General features: G+C 39.4%; 2 protein-coding genes across 2 annotated transcripts in view; one reads left to right on the top strand and one right to left on the bottom strand.

Moving 5' to 3' along the window:
- Nucleotides 1–18,845, bottom strand: part of IL1RAPL1 (interleukin 1 receptor accessory protein like 1) — a 1,269,227-nt gene that overhangs the window by 524,739 nt on the left and 725,643 nt on the right. The gene's annotated exons all lie outside the window — the stretch shown is intronic.
- Nucleotides 10,487–12,832, top strand: LOC118928582 (transcription factor SPT20 homolog). Its single transcript, XM_036917945.2, has one exon. It carries the CDS (start codon nt 10,487–10,489, stop codon nt 12,830–12,832), a length of 2,346 nt encoding a protein of 781 aa, XP_036773840.2.

The following is an 18,845-nucleotide window of genomic DNA, read 5'->3' as shown; positions in this document are numbered from 1 at the left end:
CATAGTTTAGTGTTGTAAGAGAGCAAATGTAGATGATCAGGTGTGTGCCTGTAGACTATGTGTTAATCCAAGCTAGGCAAGGGCAATAAAACATCCACGTATGCAGAAGATTTCTCTCAGAACAGGGGGGGTAAGGTTCTAAGCCTCACCTCTGTTGATCCCCAATTTCTCACCTGATGACCCCCCTGCGACTGTGCCTGTCTTAGGTTGTTCCTCCCTTGAGGAATCTTACCCGTCTCTGGCTAACCAGTCATCTTCCGGGGCCATACAGGGAAATGTAAAGTTGGTAAGTGAGAGAGAAGCCTTATTGTTTGAAATGGTTAGCTTTTTACTTCTTTGCATATTTATGCCCTGTGGCTTCTATGCCCAGCATTTGTCTTGAGGTATCTTTACCACTTGGAAGAATTATGATACTCGGTAAATTTGATATGAGGCACGAATTCTATTTAAGGGTTGTAATTAGGAAGGAAGAAGAAAAGCTATAGAAGTAGCAGGCGGAAGAAAACATGGGAAGATTGATTATTTCTTTGACATATCTTCTTGTAGAGTAACTTCAGCATGTATAGGTTTTAAGCTACTACTTAAATTGCACACACACATTAACATAATAGGAGTATAGTTACATAACCAAAGCATACCTGTATTTATCAGCCATCTCCAGTGAAACCAAGAAAACCAGTTAGGCACCTTAGGCATTTGTGAAAACTTATCTATGATATGGTGGATATTGTCCAACTGAACTTGAACAGTCTGAGAGAAATCAGACAAATTAAAACAACCCATTCCTGGGGAATGTTCACATCCCATATGTTCTTTTAACAGTAAATAGTCTGTAGTTGTAAGATTTTGGAGCGCTACAATTTGCACTTCTCCTAATCCTTGATTGAGTTCCAACAGTACAGATCCAGTCAAATTTGTTGTTTTACTGTATGCACAGGCCAGCTTAGATATCTCCTTCCTCATTCCCATGGCAAGTCCAGGAGCTGGTGGGATGAGTGCATCTACAGCTGTAGCAGTGCGTGGATCTTTGTTGGGGTTTTTTGATGATCATCTTCTGGCATGAGTCTTCCAGAGAGTGCTGATGTTGGAAGTTCTTTTTCATATCGTATCTTAGTTCATTTTCGGGGTAGCCCAATTAGGCTTTGATCCTCTGTATAAACACAAACAGACCCTTTGCCTACACTTTTATATGCCCTTTATACTCTTGTGTAGAACTCATTGGAGGTTACCACACAGGAACTGCCCTTTTTTTTTTTGGTATCACTAATCTACACTTACATGACGAATATTATGTTTACTAGGCTCTCCCCTATATGAGGTCCCCCCTATAAACCCCTTTACAGTCACTGTCCATCAGCATAGCAAAATGTTGTAGAATCACTACTTGCCTTCTCTGTGTTGTACAGCCCTCCCTTTTCTCCTACCCCCCCGTGCATTTTAATCTTAATACCCCCCCACTTCTCCCCCCCCTTATCCCTCCCCACCCACCCACCCTCCCCAGTCCCTTTCCCTTTGGTACCTGTTAGTCCATTCTTGAGATCTGTGATTCTGCTGCTGTTTTGTTCCTTCAGTTTTTCCTTTGTTCTTATACTCCACAGATAAGTGAAATCATTTGGTATTTCTCTTTCTCCGCTTGGCTTGTTTCACTGAGCATAATACTCTCCAGCTCCATCCATGTTGCTGCAAATGATTGGATTTGCCCTTTTCTTATAGCTGAATAGTATTCCATTCTGTATATGTACCACATCTTCTTTATCCATTCATCTATCGATGGACATTTAGGTTGCTTCCAATTCTTGGCTATTGTAAACAGTGCTGTGATAAACATAGGGGTGCACTGATCTTTCTCATACTTGATTGCTGCATTCTTAGGGTAAATTCCTAGGAGTGCAATTCCTGGGTCAAATGGTAAGTCTGTTTTGAGCATTTTGATGTACCTCCATACTGCTTTCCACAATGGTTGAACTAACTTACATTCCCACCAGCAGTGTAGGAGGGTTCCCCTTTCTCCACAGCCTCGCCAACATTTGTTGTTGTTTGTCTTTTGGATGGCAGCCATCCTTACTGGTGTGAGGTGATACCTCATTGCAGTTTTAATTTGCATTTCTCTGATAATTAGCGATGTGGAGCATCTTTTCATGTGCCGGTTGGCCATCTGTATTTCTTTTTTGGAGAACCGTCTGTTCAGTTCTTCTGCCCATTTCTTAATTGGGTTATTTGTTTTTTGTTTGTTGAGGCGTGTGAGCCCTTTATATATTCTGGACGTCAAGCCTTTATCGGATGTGTCATTTTCAAATATATTCTCCCATACTGTACGGTTCCTTTTTGTTCTATTGATGGTATCTTTTGCTGTACAGAAGCTTTTCAGCTTAATATAGTCCTACTTATTCATTTTTGCTGTTGTTTTCCTTGCCCAGGGAGATATGTTCAAGAAGAGGTCACTCATGTTTATGTCTAAGAGGTATTTGCCTATGTTTTCTTCCAAGAGTCTAATGGTTTCATGACTTACATTCAGGTCTTTGATCCATTTTGAGTTTACTTTTGTATATGGGGTAAGACAATGGTCCAGTTTCATTCTCCTACATGTAGTTGTCCAGTTTTGCCAGTGCCATCTGTTGAAGAGACTGTCATTTCGCCATTGTATGTCCATGGCTCCTTTATCAAAATATTAATTGACCATATATGTCTGGGTTAATGTCTGGATTGTCTAGTCTGTTCCATTGGTCTGTGGCTCTGCTCTTGTGCCAGTACCAAATTGTCTTGATTACTATGGCTTTATAGTAGAGCTTGAAGTTGGGGAGTGAGATCCCCCTTACTTTATTCTTCTTTCTCAGGATTGCTTTGGCTATTTGGGGTCTTTGGTGTTTCCATATGAATTTTTGAATTATTTGTTCCAGTTCATTGAAGAATGTTGCTGGTAGTTTCATAGGGATTGCATCAAATCTGTACATTGCTTTGGGCAGGATGGCCATTTTGACGATATTAATTCTTCCTAGCCACGAGCATGTGATGCGTTTCCATCTGTTAGTGTCCCCTTTAATTTCTCTTAAGAGTGACTTGTAGTTTTCAGAGTATAAGTCTTTGACTTCCTTGGTTAGGTTTATTCCTAGGTATTTTATTTTTTTTGATGCAATTGTGAATGGAGTTGTTTTCCTGATTTCTCTTTCTGTTGGTTCATTGTTAGTGTATAGGGAAGCCACAGACTTCTGTGTGTTGATTTTGTATCCTGCAACTTTGCTGTATTCAGATATCAGTTCTAGTAGTTTTGGGGTGGAGTCTTTAGGGTTTTTTATGTACAGTATCATGTCATCTGCAAATAGTGACAGTTTAACTTCTTCTTTACCAATCTGGATTCCTTGTATTTCTTTGTTTTGTCTGATTGCCGTGGCTAGGACCTCCAGTACTATGTTAAATAACAGTGGGGAGAGTGGGCATCCCTGTCTAATTCCCGATCTCAGAGGAAATGCTTTCAGCTTCTCGCTGTTCAATATAATGTTGGCTGTGGGTTTATCATAGATGGCCTTTGTTATGTTGAGGTACTTGCCCTCTATTCCCATTTTGCTGAGAGTTTTTAACATGAATGGATGTTGAACTTTGTCAAATGCTTTTTCAGCATCTATGGAGATGATCATGTGGTTTTTGTCTTTCTTTTTGTTGATGTGGTGGATGAATTTGATGGACTTTCGAATGATGTACCATCCTTGCATCCCTGGGATGAATCCCACTCGGTCATGGTGTATGACCCCTTTGATGTATTTTTGAATTCGGTTTGCTAATATTTTGTTGAGTATTTTTGCATCTACGTTCATCAGGGATATTGGTCTGTAGTTTTCTTTTTTGGTGGGGTCTTTGCCTGGTTTTGGTATTAGGGTGATGTTAGCTTCATAGAATGAGTTTGGGAGTATCCCCTCCTCCTCTATGTTTTGGAGAACTCTAAGGAGAATGGGTATTATGTCTTCCCTGTATGTTTGATAAAATTCTGAGGTAAAACCATCTGGCCCGGGGGTTTTGTTCTTTGATAGTTTTTTGATTACCGCTTCAGTTTCGTTGCTGGTAATTGGTCTGTTTAGATTTTCTGTTTCTTTCTGGGTCAATCGTGGAAGGTTGTATTTTTCTAGGAAGTTGACCATTTCTCCTAGGTTTCCCAGCTTGTTAGCATATAGGTTTTCATAGTATTCTCTAATAATTCTTTGTATTTCTGTGGGGTCCGTCGTGATTTTTCCTTTCTCGTTTCTAATACTGTTGATTTGTGTTGACTCTCTTTTCTTCTTAATAAGTCTGGCTAGAGGCTTATCTATTTTGTTTATTTTCTCGAAGAACCAGCTCTTGGTTTCATTGATTTTTGCTATTGTTTTATTCTCCTCAATTTAATTTATTTCTTCTCTGATCTTTATTATGTCCCTCTTTCTGCTGACCTTAGGCCTCATTTGTTCTTCTTTTCCCAATTTCGATAGTTGTGACATTAGACTGTTCATTTGGGATTGATCTTCCTTTTTTAAATATGCTTGGATTGCTATATACTTTCCTCTTAAGATTGCTTTTGCTGCATCCCACAGAAGTTGGGGCTTAGTGTTGTTGTCATCATTTGTTTCCATTTATTGCTGGATCTCCATTTTGATTTGGTCATTGATCCATTGATTATTTAGGAGCATGTTGTTAAGCTTCCTTGTGTTTGTGAGCCTTTTGCTTTCTTTGTACAGTTTATTTCTAGTTTTATGCCTTTGTGGTCTGAAAAGTTGGTTGGTAGGATTTCAATCTTTTGGAATTTTCTGAGGCTCTTTTTGTGGCCTAGTATGTGGTCTATTCTGGAGAATGTTCCATGTGCACTTGAGAAGAATGCATATCCTGCTGCTTTTGGATGTAGAGTTCTATAGATGTCTATTAGGTCCATCTGCTCTACTGTGTTGTTCAGTGCTTCCGTGTCCTTACTTATTTTCTGCCCAGTGGATCTATCCTTTGGGGTGAGTGGTGTGTTGAAGTCTCCTAGAATGAATGCATTGCAGTCTATTTCCCCCTTTAGTTCTGTTAGTATTTGTTTCACATATGCTGGTGCTCCTGTGTTGGGTGCATAGATAGTTGTAATAGTTAAATCCTCTTGTTGGACTGAGCCCTTTATCATTATGTAATGTCCTTCTTTATCTCTTGTTAGTTCTTTGTTTTGAAGTCTATTTTGTCTGATATTAGTACTGCAACCCCTGCTTTCTTCTCGCTGTTGTTTGCTTGAAATATGATTTTCCATCCCTTGACTTTTAGTCTGTACATGTCTTTGGGTTTGAGGTGAGTTTCTTGTAAGCAGCATATAGATGGGTCTTGCTTTTTTATCCATTCTATTACTCTATGTCTTTTGATTAGTGCATTCAACCCATTAACATTTAGGGTGACTATTGAAAGATATGTACTTATTGCCATTGCAGGCTTTAAATTCGTGGTTACCAAAGGTTCAAGGTTAGCCTCTTTAGTATCTTACTGCCTAACTTAGCTCGCTTATTGAGCTGTTAGATACACTGTCTGGAGATTCTTTTCTTCTCTCCCTTCTTATTCCTCCTCCTCAATTCTTCATATGTTGGGTGTTTTGTGCTGTGCTCTTTCTAGGAGTGCTCCCATCTAGAGCAGTGCCTGTAAGATGTTCTGTAGAGGTGGTTTGTGGGAAGCAAAGTCCCTCAGCTTTTGTTTGTCTGGGAATTGTTTAATCCCACCGTCATATTTGAATGATAGTCGTGCTGGATACAGTATCCTTGGTTCAAGGCCCTTCTGTTTCATTTTATTAAATATATCATGCCATTCTCTTCTGGCCTGTAGGGTTTCCGTTGAGAAGTCTGATGTTAGCCTGATGGGTTTTCCTTTATAGGTGACCTTTTTCTCTCTAGCTGCCTTTAACACTCTTTCTTTGTCCTTGATCTTTGCCATTTTAATTATTATGTGTCTTGGTGTTGTCCTCCTTGGATCCTTTCTGTTGGGGGTTCTGTGTATTTCCGTGGTTTGTTCGATTATTTCCTCCCCCAGTGTGGGGAAGTTTTCAGCAATTATTTCTTCTAAGATACTTTCCATCTCTTTTCCTCTCTCTTCTTCTTCTGGAACCCCTATAATATGGATATTGTTCCTTTTGGATTGGTCACAAAGTTCTCTTAACATTGTTTCATTCCTGGAGATCCTTTGATCTCTCTCTCTGTCAGCTTCTATGCGTTCCTGTTCTCTGGTTTCAATTCCATCAATGGCCTCTTGCATTCTATCCATTCTGCTTATAAACCCTTCCAGAGTTTGTTTCATTTCTGCGATCTCCTTTCTGGCATCTGTGATCTCCCTCCGGACTTCATCCCATTTCTCTTGCGTATTTCTCTGCATCTCTGTCAGCATGTTTATGATTATTTTGAATTCTTTGTCAGGAAGACTGTTTAGGTCTGTCTCCTTCTCTGGTGTTGTCCCTGTGATCTTTGTCTGCATGTAGCTTTGCCTTTTCATGGTGATAGGAATAGTTTGCAGAGCTGGGACGAGTGACGGCTGGAAGAACTTCCCTTCTTGTTGGTTTGTGGCCCTCCTCTCCTGGGAGAACAGCGACCTCTAGTGGCTTGTGCTGTGCAGCTGCACGCAGACAGGGCTTCTGCTTCCTGCCCGGCTGCTATGGAGTTTATCTCCGCTGTTGCTGTGGGCGTGGCCTGGTTCGGGCCTCTGCTCCAAAGTGTTGTAGTCGTGTTGGAGGGGGAGCGGCCTGGAGGCTATTTATCTCTGTAAGGGGCCTCCCTGCTCCCTGCAGACCAGGTGTTAGGGTGCCCAGAGATCCCCGGGTTCCCTACCTCTGGATTAAGTGTCCCGCCCTGCCCCTTTAAGACTTCCAAAAAGCACCCACCAAAACAAAAGAATGACCACAAGAAAAAAAAAAAAAAAGATGGCCGCTTGTTTTTCTTTATTCTCCGGCGCCTGCCTCAGGCATCTGCTCACCAGTCTTGCTGCCCTGTTTCCCTTGTATTGGGGGCCCTATCCCTTTAAGACTTCCAAAAAGTGCTCTCCAAAACAAAACAGCAAAAAAAAAAAAAAATAGTCGCTCACTTTTCTGGTGTCCTCCGGCGCCAGGCCACCGGTGCCCGCTCACTGTTCTTGCTGCCCTGTTTCCCTAGTATTGGGGGCCCTATCCCTTTAAGACTTCCAAAAAGCGCTCGCCAAAAAAAAAAAAATGGTCACTCGCTTTTCTTATGTCCTCCGGCGCCGGGCCTCTGGTGCCCGCTCACTGTTATTGCTGCCCTGTTATCCTAGTATCCAGGGCCCTGCACTCTGGCCCGGATGGCTGGGGCTGGGTGTTCGGCAGCCCTGTGCTCCGTCTCCCTCCCGCTCTGCCTATTCTTCTCCCGCCGGGAGTTGGGGGGATGGGCGCTCAGCTCCCATCCGGCCGGGGCTTGTATCTTATCCCCTTCGCGAGTCGCTGGGTTCTCTCAGTTGCGGATGTGGTCTGGATATTGTCCTGTGTCCTCTGCTCTTTTTTCTAGGAAGGGTTGTCTTTGTTATATTTTCATAGATATATGTGGTTTTGGGAGGAGATTGCCGCTGCTCTACTCACGCCGCCATCTTCCGCCCCTCCTCAAGCACATAACATGAATAAGTCATTAATTTGAATTGTGGCTGCGGATATGTTAGTTTCTCATTTGTCAAGTAAGAATCTACATGAAGGTTTACATCCTTTCCTAAAATTCCAAAATAACATTATTGATAATATCATGCATGTTATATCACCTGGTTCCATTAGGGCAGTATTGAAAGATTTTACACAGAGGTATTATTTCTTTGTGTGTCCATGTGTGTCCTCTATGTCTACCTGTAACATACTTCTTTCTCTTCACTAATAAAAATCTTTCAGCAGTAGTGTAACCTATTTTCCTCACTTTCTCGACATAGGCTCGTCCTTTTCTCTACTATAATCTGGGTTTTCTCACCAATATTTCTCAGAAAATGTTGTTACTAGGGTTGTCACTAACCTTATAGTTTTCAACTGCTTGTTATCTGGCTTGAGCACAGTATGACATTTAATGCTATTATGTCCATTAATCTTGTCACTTACATATTAAAGATAACACATGCACCACAACAGTAGAGCACCATTTTCAAGTAACTAAAGGACTGTGGATGAAGCAAGATTTTATAACCAGCAAGGTTTTAAGCATTAAAAAACAAACCTCAGTAAACACTGTTCATGTGAACTGTTCCTATAAATAAAGAATGAGAATTTTACAATGAAAAGGTTAAGAAAGTCTGGGAGAAATTTTGGTAGTGAGTCTACTCGACTGAATATCTGGTACTAAAATAAAGGCAGTATTAAGGTTGAAGGAATAATATATAAATGTTATTTGCTCTGATAAAGTAGAAATAATAAACCGAAAAATGCAAAGAGAAGGAGAAAGGAACAAAGAGTAGCCTGTTTTATTAACAAGTAGGTAGAAATTAAAATATTTAAAGATGACATGATAGCAAAAATCTGAGGGAGAAAGAAAAGACTAAAGTGATTACATAAAGGTATTAATATAATATAATGAATATAAAGATCACTTGTGGGAACAAATTATGAACACAAAATATAACAAAATAGTATGGCAGAGGTGTAGAATCTTTTTATATTAAGGATACTAATTCTTTTGAAGTATACTGCAAATATTTTTCCTAGTTATTCAATCATTTAATTTTATTCTTCTGGAAAGACCTCCTGTATTCTGTAATTATATATATTTTTTAATTCTCTGATATTTTATTCTAGTAATTTCATAGTTTTAGCACTGATCTATTTATTTTTATATCAGTTCTAAGATAGGCAAAGTTTACTTTTTTTCCAACGGCTTCTCTTTCTTACCAGTATCACTGATTGAAAACTGTCTTTTCTCCACTTACATGTGCTGCCACTCTTACTGTATAACAAAGTCCTGTATGTTTGGGAATTATTTCTTAGATCTCCAATGGTTCAAATTCTCTCTCCTAAAGTGTATGCACCTGTAATACACTGTTTAATAGGACATAATATCTGGTAAGGAAAGCTTTTCACCATTACTTATTATTTAAAACAATTTCTTCACTATTTTTGGGTGTTTGTTTTTCCACATAAATTTTAGAACTATATTGACTGGTTCTAATGGGGCATCTGAACGAATGAAGATTTGCTTCAAAATAAGTAATTTAATGTATTACATTTGTGAAAAATCCCACAAAATTTGCATGTTATTTTAAGATGATAACCAGTTGGGCACCTGCTGCCAAATTCTCTACCAGTGTTTCCAAATGATCCTCTGCTTTTAGGGGTACTTTCACAGAGAAGTAGAAAGATGTCAGGCTTTGGAGTCAGGTAGATTTGTACCTTGCCTCAATGGCTTACCATTTTGTAACCTTGAGTCTATCACTTAAGTTGGTTGAAAGTTAGTTTCTGCATGTGAAAAATGGGGATAAAAATGCCTGCTTTGTTAAGTTCCTGGAGAATTAGATAAATTGTATTTTAATAACTTTGAAATATGTCTGACACTTGGTGGGAACTCTATAGAAAATAATTTCAAATAGATGTTGACAACAAACTAATCTATAGCGCCAATTTAGATTTCTCTCCTAACCCCAGAATTACCATGGCTTTTTGTCTCATAAATTTCTATTTTAAAGCTTAACTATCACCTCTTTGGGGAATAGTTTTTCTCACTTCCCCACATTTAGTACTTCCTCTCCTTTATCACTCTTCCAAAAGTCTATAAACTGTGGAGCATTCTATTTCTCTCATTACCTGTTTGCTTCCCCAAGGAAACTGTGAACTCCTCCATGGCAAGTTCCTTGTCACTGGTCCTATTGTCCAATCCTAGTATATTCCTTCTCTCATAATTCATTCTCAAAAGTAGCTACTGGTTGCACACACATGTTTCTTTTGTATGGGAAGGAACAGAGTTCGTAGGATATATATATATTTGTACTTATTTATTCTTTGTTCTTTGTTTTACAAAAGCAAAGGGAAAAAAGGATGACACTGTGTCACTCCATAGAAATGTTTTTTGTCATTATCTTGTAAAACTGCAAGGACTGAGGTGGATTCCTCGCCCAAGTTGCTTGTAGGAAGTGCCGGCACCAGAACGGAAAGTGCAGAGCACTGGACATCAAACCACTGAAGAAACGGACCGCGTGCAGCCTGAGGCAGCACGCAGGCGCACTGTAGGCTGTGTGCCCCGCCCCTTCACGTGCCCCACGCCCCATCCTCATTACGTTGACGTCTCTTTCTCGTCAAGTCCGGTAGAGCGTGACCAGAAAGCGAAGTGAGGTGAGGCAGGAGACGACGGTTTGTCCAGATTCAGGTATTTCCTCAAACTTGTAAGAATTTTGCATAGTTCTTCTTTGAGGGTGGGTTTCTTGGAATCCATTTTGAAGTTAGGCTTGTGGAGTTGGGATGTTTGCAGAACTAATATGAAAGACGCATTTTTTCACTACACTTCATCAATGTACTATGTTACCTCTTCATTAAGGGCCCCTCTTTTATACTACAATGGAAAGAGCTTTAGAACGAGCTTTGGAGCATGCGGAGCATGTCATTGAATGTGCCAAGCAGAGCCCTTCTAAAAGAAAATACTCATTTAGTGGGGAAAAGTCTCTTTTTGAAAAACTTAATGACATATACAATCAAGAATGTGAGAAAGAGCCTGAGATTACAGAGGAATTAAGAAGCAGTGTGAATTTATTGGGAAAACTTGTTGCAAGAGAGCTGTTGCCATGTTTCGTGGTCAACTTATACCCAGGAGAAGGGGGATATTCGTTGATGCTCAAGGGGGAAAAGGGCTCATCGTTTTCGGAGATCATTCGACTGCCTTACGAAAAACAGCAGTTGCTTGAGTACCTGGATGCAGAAGAAGTGCCTCCCATTTTGGTGGATCTCCTGAAAGAATCTCAGGTTAACATTTTTCATTCTGGCTGTGTCATAGCAGAAATAAGAGACTACGGGGAGTCCAATAACATGGAAACTCCTGGTTACCAAAGCAGGCACATTCTCTTACACCCAACAATGCAGACTTTAGTCCATGATGCACAGTCTATAGCCAGTGATCACCAGAAATGGATCCAGGAAGACAGGCTTTTGCTTGAAAGCCAACTGCTCTCAGCTACCACTGAACCACTAGGTCTAGATCCTTCCATATCAGTAGCCTGTACTGCAAACAGGCTGCTCTATGACAAGCAAAAGATGAACACTCACCCAATGAAAAGGAGCTTTGAGAGGTATTCTACCCCCTCTCTGAATGAGCAGGAGGAACTGTTTCATTGCCCACCTCCTTTTGAGCCAAGCATGTTGACTACAGACAAAAAAGTCAAAGAAAGTGGATCAGGTCAGCAGCATGATGCCATAATTTCTAAAGCAGGAGATTATGTAGATATGTGGGAACAGAGACCCTGTGACTTGGATGTACTTTCTGAACTGGATGTGGAGAATTACACTGAAGGGAAGATGTCTGTCAAATATGATGATTCAGAACCAATAGCCTGGCCAGCCTATGAGGTACATAATGATTCTCAATTTGGATGGGAATCTGGCGGTCTGTCCCAGAAAACAAAGCTATCTGTGATGATGTCATTTAATGATCCATTTATCTCTGGAAAAAGTTCATGTAAAAAAGTCAGATGTGAGCAACAGATGACTCCCACCAACTCCTCTACAGATGACTACCCAAATAGTTACAGGCCGGAGTCAAAGCATGATGCTGCGAAGGTAGTCAGGAAGTCCAAGAAAATGGTCCCCCAAAACACCAAATGTCCAGGCAAGAAATCCCACAGCTACAGTGGCTCAGCTGGAGTCAGCCAACCTTTCACAGGCAGAGAAAAACAACAGCCTAAGACCATAGCGGCTCAGTCTTCAGTCCAGATGAAGGGAATCACGGCGACACCTCCACCTATCAGACATCCATCCAGCTCAGGCAAGAGCTCCTCAGCTAACAGTTTTCTTCCACAGAAGGTCAGCAGCTTTCTCCAATCTCCTGATCTTGCTCCTAAGCAACCAAGTCTTTCCAAGAAATTGTCTGTGGGAGTGAATGAAGTTAACACACTTCCTGCCACTGCCCTACCCACTGCCAGCTCATTACAAATAGTCCAAGCCACCCAGGTTCCTGCCAACAACACCGGCCTGAACATCATCGGAGACGGGGTCCTCGCTGGTGTATCCCAGGCTGTGGTGAGAGGTCCCAACCTCATGCAAGTCTCCAGCCTTGGGGTCCAGGGTGCTGTGGGAATTCAGCCCTACCTCCTGCCCTCAGGAGCTTGCCCACCAAATGCAGTGCCTGCTGCACTGCAGCTTTGTCAAATAGGTACTCAGCTTTTTTTAATAAATGCTTTAGTTCTCAGTCCCATAACTGTGCTCCAGCTTCCACCTGTACAAGTTCTGCACATCCAGCAGTGGCCTGTGCAGCAGTGGCCTGTGCAGCAGTGGCAGCAGCAGCAATGTTTCTATCAGCTGGTTCCGCAGCAGCAGTTGCAGCAACCCAGAGCTCCTGCTCCCCAGCAGCCAGCGCCACAGAGTTCCAGCGCACAACACTCAGCTGCTCAGAAAACAGCCTCCGCTGCTCTGCCGGCTGTGGCCGTGGGTTGCCATGGACAGGGACACTTTCTGCAGCCCCAGGGGACGGTGGTGCTTCAGGTTGGCCCCGGCCAGGGAAGACCTCAGCAGAGCCTTCCTCAGCAGGGGCCCCAGCAGCTCCAGCCCGTGGGGCCTAGGCCACCACCCCCAACAGCCTCCCAGCCAGCAGCTGCAATGGACAATCTTGGAGCAACCAGTGGCTGTGGCCACAATGCCCGTCCAAATAGTTCAGCTACAAGGCCCGCAGGCAGCAAGGATCCTGAAGGTAAGTGAATGGAGTCCCATCCACCACTCTCAAATCCTGCATCATGCATTGGTGAGTTTTTCTCTTTATAAAACACACACACACACACACACACACACACACACACAGAATTGAATCAAAGAGTTTCTGAGTTCTTACTTCATTTTTGTCTTTAATGTCTCAGTTCTTTACTTTCCTAGGTGTACAAACTATATAGAAGCACAATCCTATACTTTTTAAATAAAAACAGGTAAATTATTTAAAGAAAAAATACAAATGAACTATGACACTGGCCACTATGAAATCAAAACCCCAGCTCCGTACTTTACTAATCTTAAGACTATTTCTGAATTTTCCTGAATCTCTACCTATAGAATGTGAACAGTAATACCTACTCCTTAAGTTTATTGTCAAGGTTAATGTGATATATATTAAATATTTAAATTTAAATTTAAATTTTAATGAATAAAACATTCAATAGCTGAAAGAAACATAAGTATTTATGCTGAAAATAAACTATAGAAGTAATATTAGTGCAAATAGTAGTTTTGTTACATTGCATAGAAGTCAACCCTAGAATCAAAGACAAATATGCCATGGAAATTTAATTTAAAAAAAGCACATTAGACTTAAAAATACACACACACACATATATTTTCCTTAGGTTTTCAAATTATATGTAGATATAATATAGTACATATTTAATATACATTAATATAAATTTAATATAACACAATGTATTAATATAGATTTAATCCTTTATTAATAAACAGTAGCCCTTTTACTCTAAGATGCTGCACATGGTGAATCCTCTCTCTGCTAAAACTGGATGCATTAGACACTTGTAATTCGTTCTTCAGTAGTTGAGGGATGATTTGGATATATGACTCAATATCATTTGCTAGCCAATATTCTTCAAATGCATTATTAATGCGGTGCTTATTATTTTGCAAACACTTCATAATATACAAATGCACCTGCTGTCTGCCATTCATCTTGCTCTTCTATTCTGTCTCAATTATTTTGTCCCCATCAGACAAGATAATAATTGAGAGAGAGAAAAGGTAAAAATTTCTTGACTTATAATAGACAAGTGAATGAAAAATGGTAACTTTAGATAAACTGATGAAACAGATTACAGTAGGGAATTACAGGGAAAAAATGAATAATTGTGATATGAAAAGATCTTTAAATATACCTGCTAATTTAAAATGATTTCTGCAGCTCCTGAACAATACATTTTAGGATAACACTGTAAGATAAGAAACTACATGACGAGATCAAACCTTCCCTCCAAAAAACTTGAGTAAATTCATACACATGGCTAATACTTTTAAAATATTTTATATTTAAGTGTACAGATTTATATTGCTCAAAAATGTCATATTCCTGATTTTCTACAATTAAAGGTTGCTAGGAAGGCATAAGCTATTGCAACCATCAGAAAAATATATTTGTTGAACAGTAATTTTTGTTGGAAATGTTTTAGTGTAATGCTATTTGCTATTTGAGACATCCCCTCAAATGACTGTTATGCATCTGTTCACTTAGTATGTCCAAATACAATGTCATTCATCATTTCCGTGAGGCTATCAGAACCTTTAATGTTTGGTGTTAGAATAATCTGCAAACTAATTGAATTAATTACAAAGTAATTTCTAATAATTTTAAAACACAGAAAATCTATCTGCATACCCTTCTCATCCCTACCTCTCTCTACTCCAATTTGTGGATTTTATCAGACTTTCTTTTTCACAGCTAAACCACCACCCAACTTAAGGTAATAGTTGGAGGCACCAGGAGTCCTGCAACTAGCAAATGGATTGATGATAATATATTTTCAACTGTGACATTTCTGACCTGGATTTCTCCTGTTTCTCTTTACCATCTCCTTCCACTTCCCCATTCACGTCCATGGCTGTGGCAGGGCTTAGCTATTGGCGCAGCCCATGTGCCATGCTCTTCCTCAGTCCCATGCACTGGTGGAGACCTGCACTTGGCATGTCTTTTCATCATTTAATGCTCAGCCTAAGCACCACCCCTCTAGAGGCCAAGTCAATTTCTGTATCATCCTTTATTATACCATATTTCAAACTATTTCATGGGCATATATACAGATGAAATATGGCAATTACTATCTAGCAAAATAGGAATTGAAAACTTACATTGATATAGATATCCTTTTCAGATATTACCTACTTTGGTTATTTTTTTTTCAATACAAACTGTATAAATTTGCATGCATTGTAGAGCATTAGTACTTTTACTTGAAATATTAAAAATTTACCATTTATATAGTTACATATATGTATAATATATGTGTATTTTCTTTAACTCTTTATGTTGAATGTCATAACTGCCTTTAGAACATGAAGAGTACTAAACTAGAATTATTATAAAAAATAGAATGTATAGGAAATAGTGCTTTTATCAGTATTTGAATCTAATTTCTCTCTAAGCAGACATTAAAATGATGTTTATATGTAAGAAACAAGAAAATTACAGGCACCTTTAATTTTCTGTTAGTTCTGGTTCAGTCATAGGTCATTCTGAAGAAATACAACAGAAAAGTTTTCTTTTAAAAAACTCTAAAGCCCAACTGAGGAACAAGAAGAAGAGAGATCTATAAGATCCTCCTGTTTATTTCAAAACACCCCATTCCTTGTACATTTGTATTCCTCAGAAGTTTTGAATTCTTGGCATATACATATCTGTGGAAATAAAACAATCTTCTCTTATCTCTGTTTACCTGTTATTATGTCATGTGAGAAGAGTCTGAAGAAATCTTATTGGATGGGGATGCTTTGTTTGGGATGACAGGACTTAAAAATAGATGTGGTAGGAAAATGGGGAGTTAGTGTTCAATGAGTAGAGTTTCAGTTTTACAAGATGAAAAAGTTCCTTATTTTTAATTTAATTTTAATTTTTAAATTTTTTAAACATTTTTTATTAAGGTATTATTGATATACACTCTTATGAAGGTTTCACCTAAAAAAGCAATGTGGTTACTACATTTACCCATGCTATCACGTCCCCGCCCATACTCCAATGCAGTCACTGTCCATCAGTGCAGTAAGATGCCACAGTCACTGTTTGCCTTCTCTGTGCTACACTGTTTTCCCCGTGACCCTCCACACCATGTGTACTAAACATAATGCCCCTCAATCCCCATCTCCCTCCCTCCGAACCCGCCCTCCCACAAGCCTCCCCTTTGGTAACCACTAGTTCCTTACTGGAGTCTGTGAGTCTGCTGCTCTTTTGTTGCTTCAGTTTTGCTTTGTTGTTATTTACCACAAATGAGGGAAACCATTTGGTACTTGTCCTTCTCCACCTGGCTTATTTCACTGAGCATAATATCCTCCAGCTCCATCCATGTTGTTGCAAATGGTAGGATTTGTTTCTTTCTTATGGCTGAATAGTATTCCATTGTGTATATGTAGCACATCTTCTTTATCCATTCACAAGATGAAAAAGTTCTAGAGATTTGATGTACAACAATGTGATATACCTAACACTACTGAACTCTATACTTAAAAATGGTTTGGGTGGTATAGTTTATGCTATGTGCTTTTTACACTTTCACAATTAAAATTTTAAATCATCAATAAAACAGATGTGGCATACAGAATACTTCCCCCTCAGGGCCCTGTGCACTTATAGCATGGTGGGTAAGACCACAACACTCTGGAGCCAGACTAATCTCAAAACCTGGCTCCTCCACTTACTGTTGTGAGCCCATGGGTAAATCACTTAACTTCTCTGTGCCTCAATTTTTTCATCTGCAAAATGAAGATATTTAATAGGACCTTTTGCACAGTTGTTACAAGGATTAAGGAAGATAGTATTTGTAAGCTGCTTACACATTCCCAAAAATAAATTCTATGGAAGTGAAATGGAATAATTATTCTCACCAAATTTAAAGGATGTTTTAGATGATCTAACTGCATCAACTATCTGGAAAACATGAAATCACTCTGGTGAGCAACAGGGACCACCTGGAAGTGGTGCTAATTGTCCAATGCAAATGAATGAGATGCGCATTATCATTGACTTATAAAATGATGTGTCATCACCTTTCTGATATTGTGGACACAGCTAACAAACACTAGTTTCTAATATAAGCTCCGAATCAAACATCCCAATGAAATGAGCTGCCCTGAATTGCAAATTAAGTAATCTCACACATGCCCCACTTCACATAGCCTACTTCAAGGTAGGTGCTTGAGGACTTTATGTATTTAATTCCTGATGATTCCTCTAGGCAAAGGCCAGTGAGGACACAGTGTTTCAGAATGGAAATAGATATGGTTGTAGGCACCAATGAAAACCAGCAGTTCCTGACCACTCATCTAAAATGCTTAATAGTAACTAGGAAGTAGTTGCCATACCGTAAATTCATTCACAAATATTTATTGGGCAGCTATTACGGGACAGCCTATGTCAAAGGCCTAGAGACATAGCAGTAAATAAGACATAATGCCTTTCAGAAGCATACAGTCTATTACATTAGGAACAAATAAACATTAACAAAGTAGGAAAACCTCTAGTGTGGCTTTCAGATCAAATTGTATTTATCAAGCACAATTCACGTATTAACCTTTTTTATTATATTTCAAAACTATGGCATTTGATGATAATTTTAAGAAACGTTGCAATTTAGGATATAAAATGGAAATGGCAACAGACTTCCAGATGCGATGCTGACATAATATCACTTTTTTATCACTTGCCCTCATTTCAGCTTAATAAGCTCTCTTGGTTCTCATCTTTCAATGTTTAATCCAAAGCAATTAAACTGATATGCAAATGCCATCTCCACTGCTTTAAGAGTGACACTTAACACACAATTTCATTATAATAGGCAACTAGAAAGTTTATAGAATGATCAGCTTATTTTTGTTTTTAAAATGTGTGCTTTTCTTATAATGTATGCTTGTAAGCAAAACATCCACACACACATTTTATTTGATGTCATGTGAATAATACGTCTTTTATAGTGAACACTAAGTCCATAACCATGTGATATTTCTATTTAAAAGTCTGTGATCCTTTTGCTCAGTCTCCAGAGAGATGAATATTTTAGCTAATGAACTGTATTAGCAAAAGGTATAACATAGGAAGAAAATGAACGGTGTGTGTGTGTGTGTGTGTGTGTGTGTGTGTGTGTGTGTGTGTGTGTTTAAGGTAGTCTGTCTTTTAGTATTCAGTTCTAAATAGGGAATCAGAAGGTTATAGTGGAAATGCCAGATACACTTTATAAGACTAGTTTCAACTAGTCAAGCTTGTATCGTAGGTTGGTTGTACTAATGGTCCCAGTTCTTCACTCCTGCCTGTGTGTGTGTGTGTGTGTGTGTGTGTGTGTGTGTGTGTGTGTGTGTGTGTGTGACTCCTGTTCTATTTGTCATGTAACCTCCCCTCTGAGTCTGAGTCCACCACGTGATTTGCTTGGGTCAAGGGGATGTTAGAAGTCAGGAAGTAAGGGCTTGACTCAGTACATACACATCACTCCTTCCTTAGTTGCACCTCTGCTGCTGATATGAGAACATGCCCAAGCTTTCCTTTGGAGGATAAAAGATCTCATAGAGCTAGATTCTAGCTTCCCCACTTGTTCCATCTGAGGCCACCCTAATTCAGTAAACAAGTAGTTTACTTCTAGAGAGGAGGTTAGCTGTAGTTGGCTCAGTTTAGGAGATAGTATGGTGTCTCATCTCTGAGTCTTTTTTTTTTATCATCAGCAGTTGGGGAAAAAATCATCCTGTAGGACGGTACATACCACACTGTCTTGAGAGTTAACAGACTTTCCATTAACATTATTGACATATATTTAAAACACCCTCAAACACTCAGAGACTTTACAAATATAGTTTATTAAGAAGAAAGATGTATCAGATTTTGTACATTTCTTCAAAAAAGAAATACTTTTCTATTGAAAGCCTTGGTTTAATAGCTGAAAAACCATTTGAGGGACAAATTAATGTTAATAGTAACTGTATAAGTAGTCCCACATATTCACTCAGTAAATACATATTGAGAAACAACTAT

The sequence above is a fragment of the Manis pentadactyla genome, chromosome X (genome assembly GCF_030020395.1).
Source record: "Manis pentadactyla isolate mManPen7 chromosome X, mManPen7.hap1, whole genome shotgun sequence".
Lineage (NCBI taxonomy): Eukaryota > Metazoa > Chordata > Mammalia > Pholidota > Manidae > Manis > Manis pentadactyla.
Note: the sequence above shows the minus strand (reverse complement) of the source record. Positions and strands in the feature narration are given on the sequence as shown.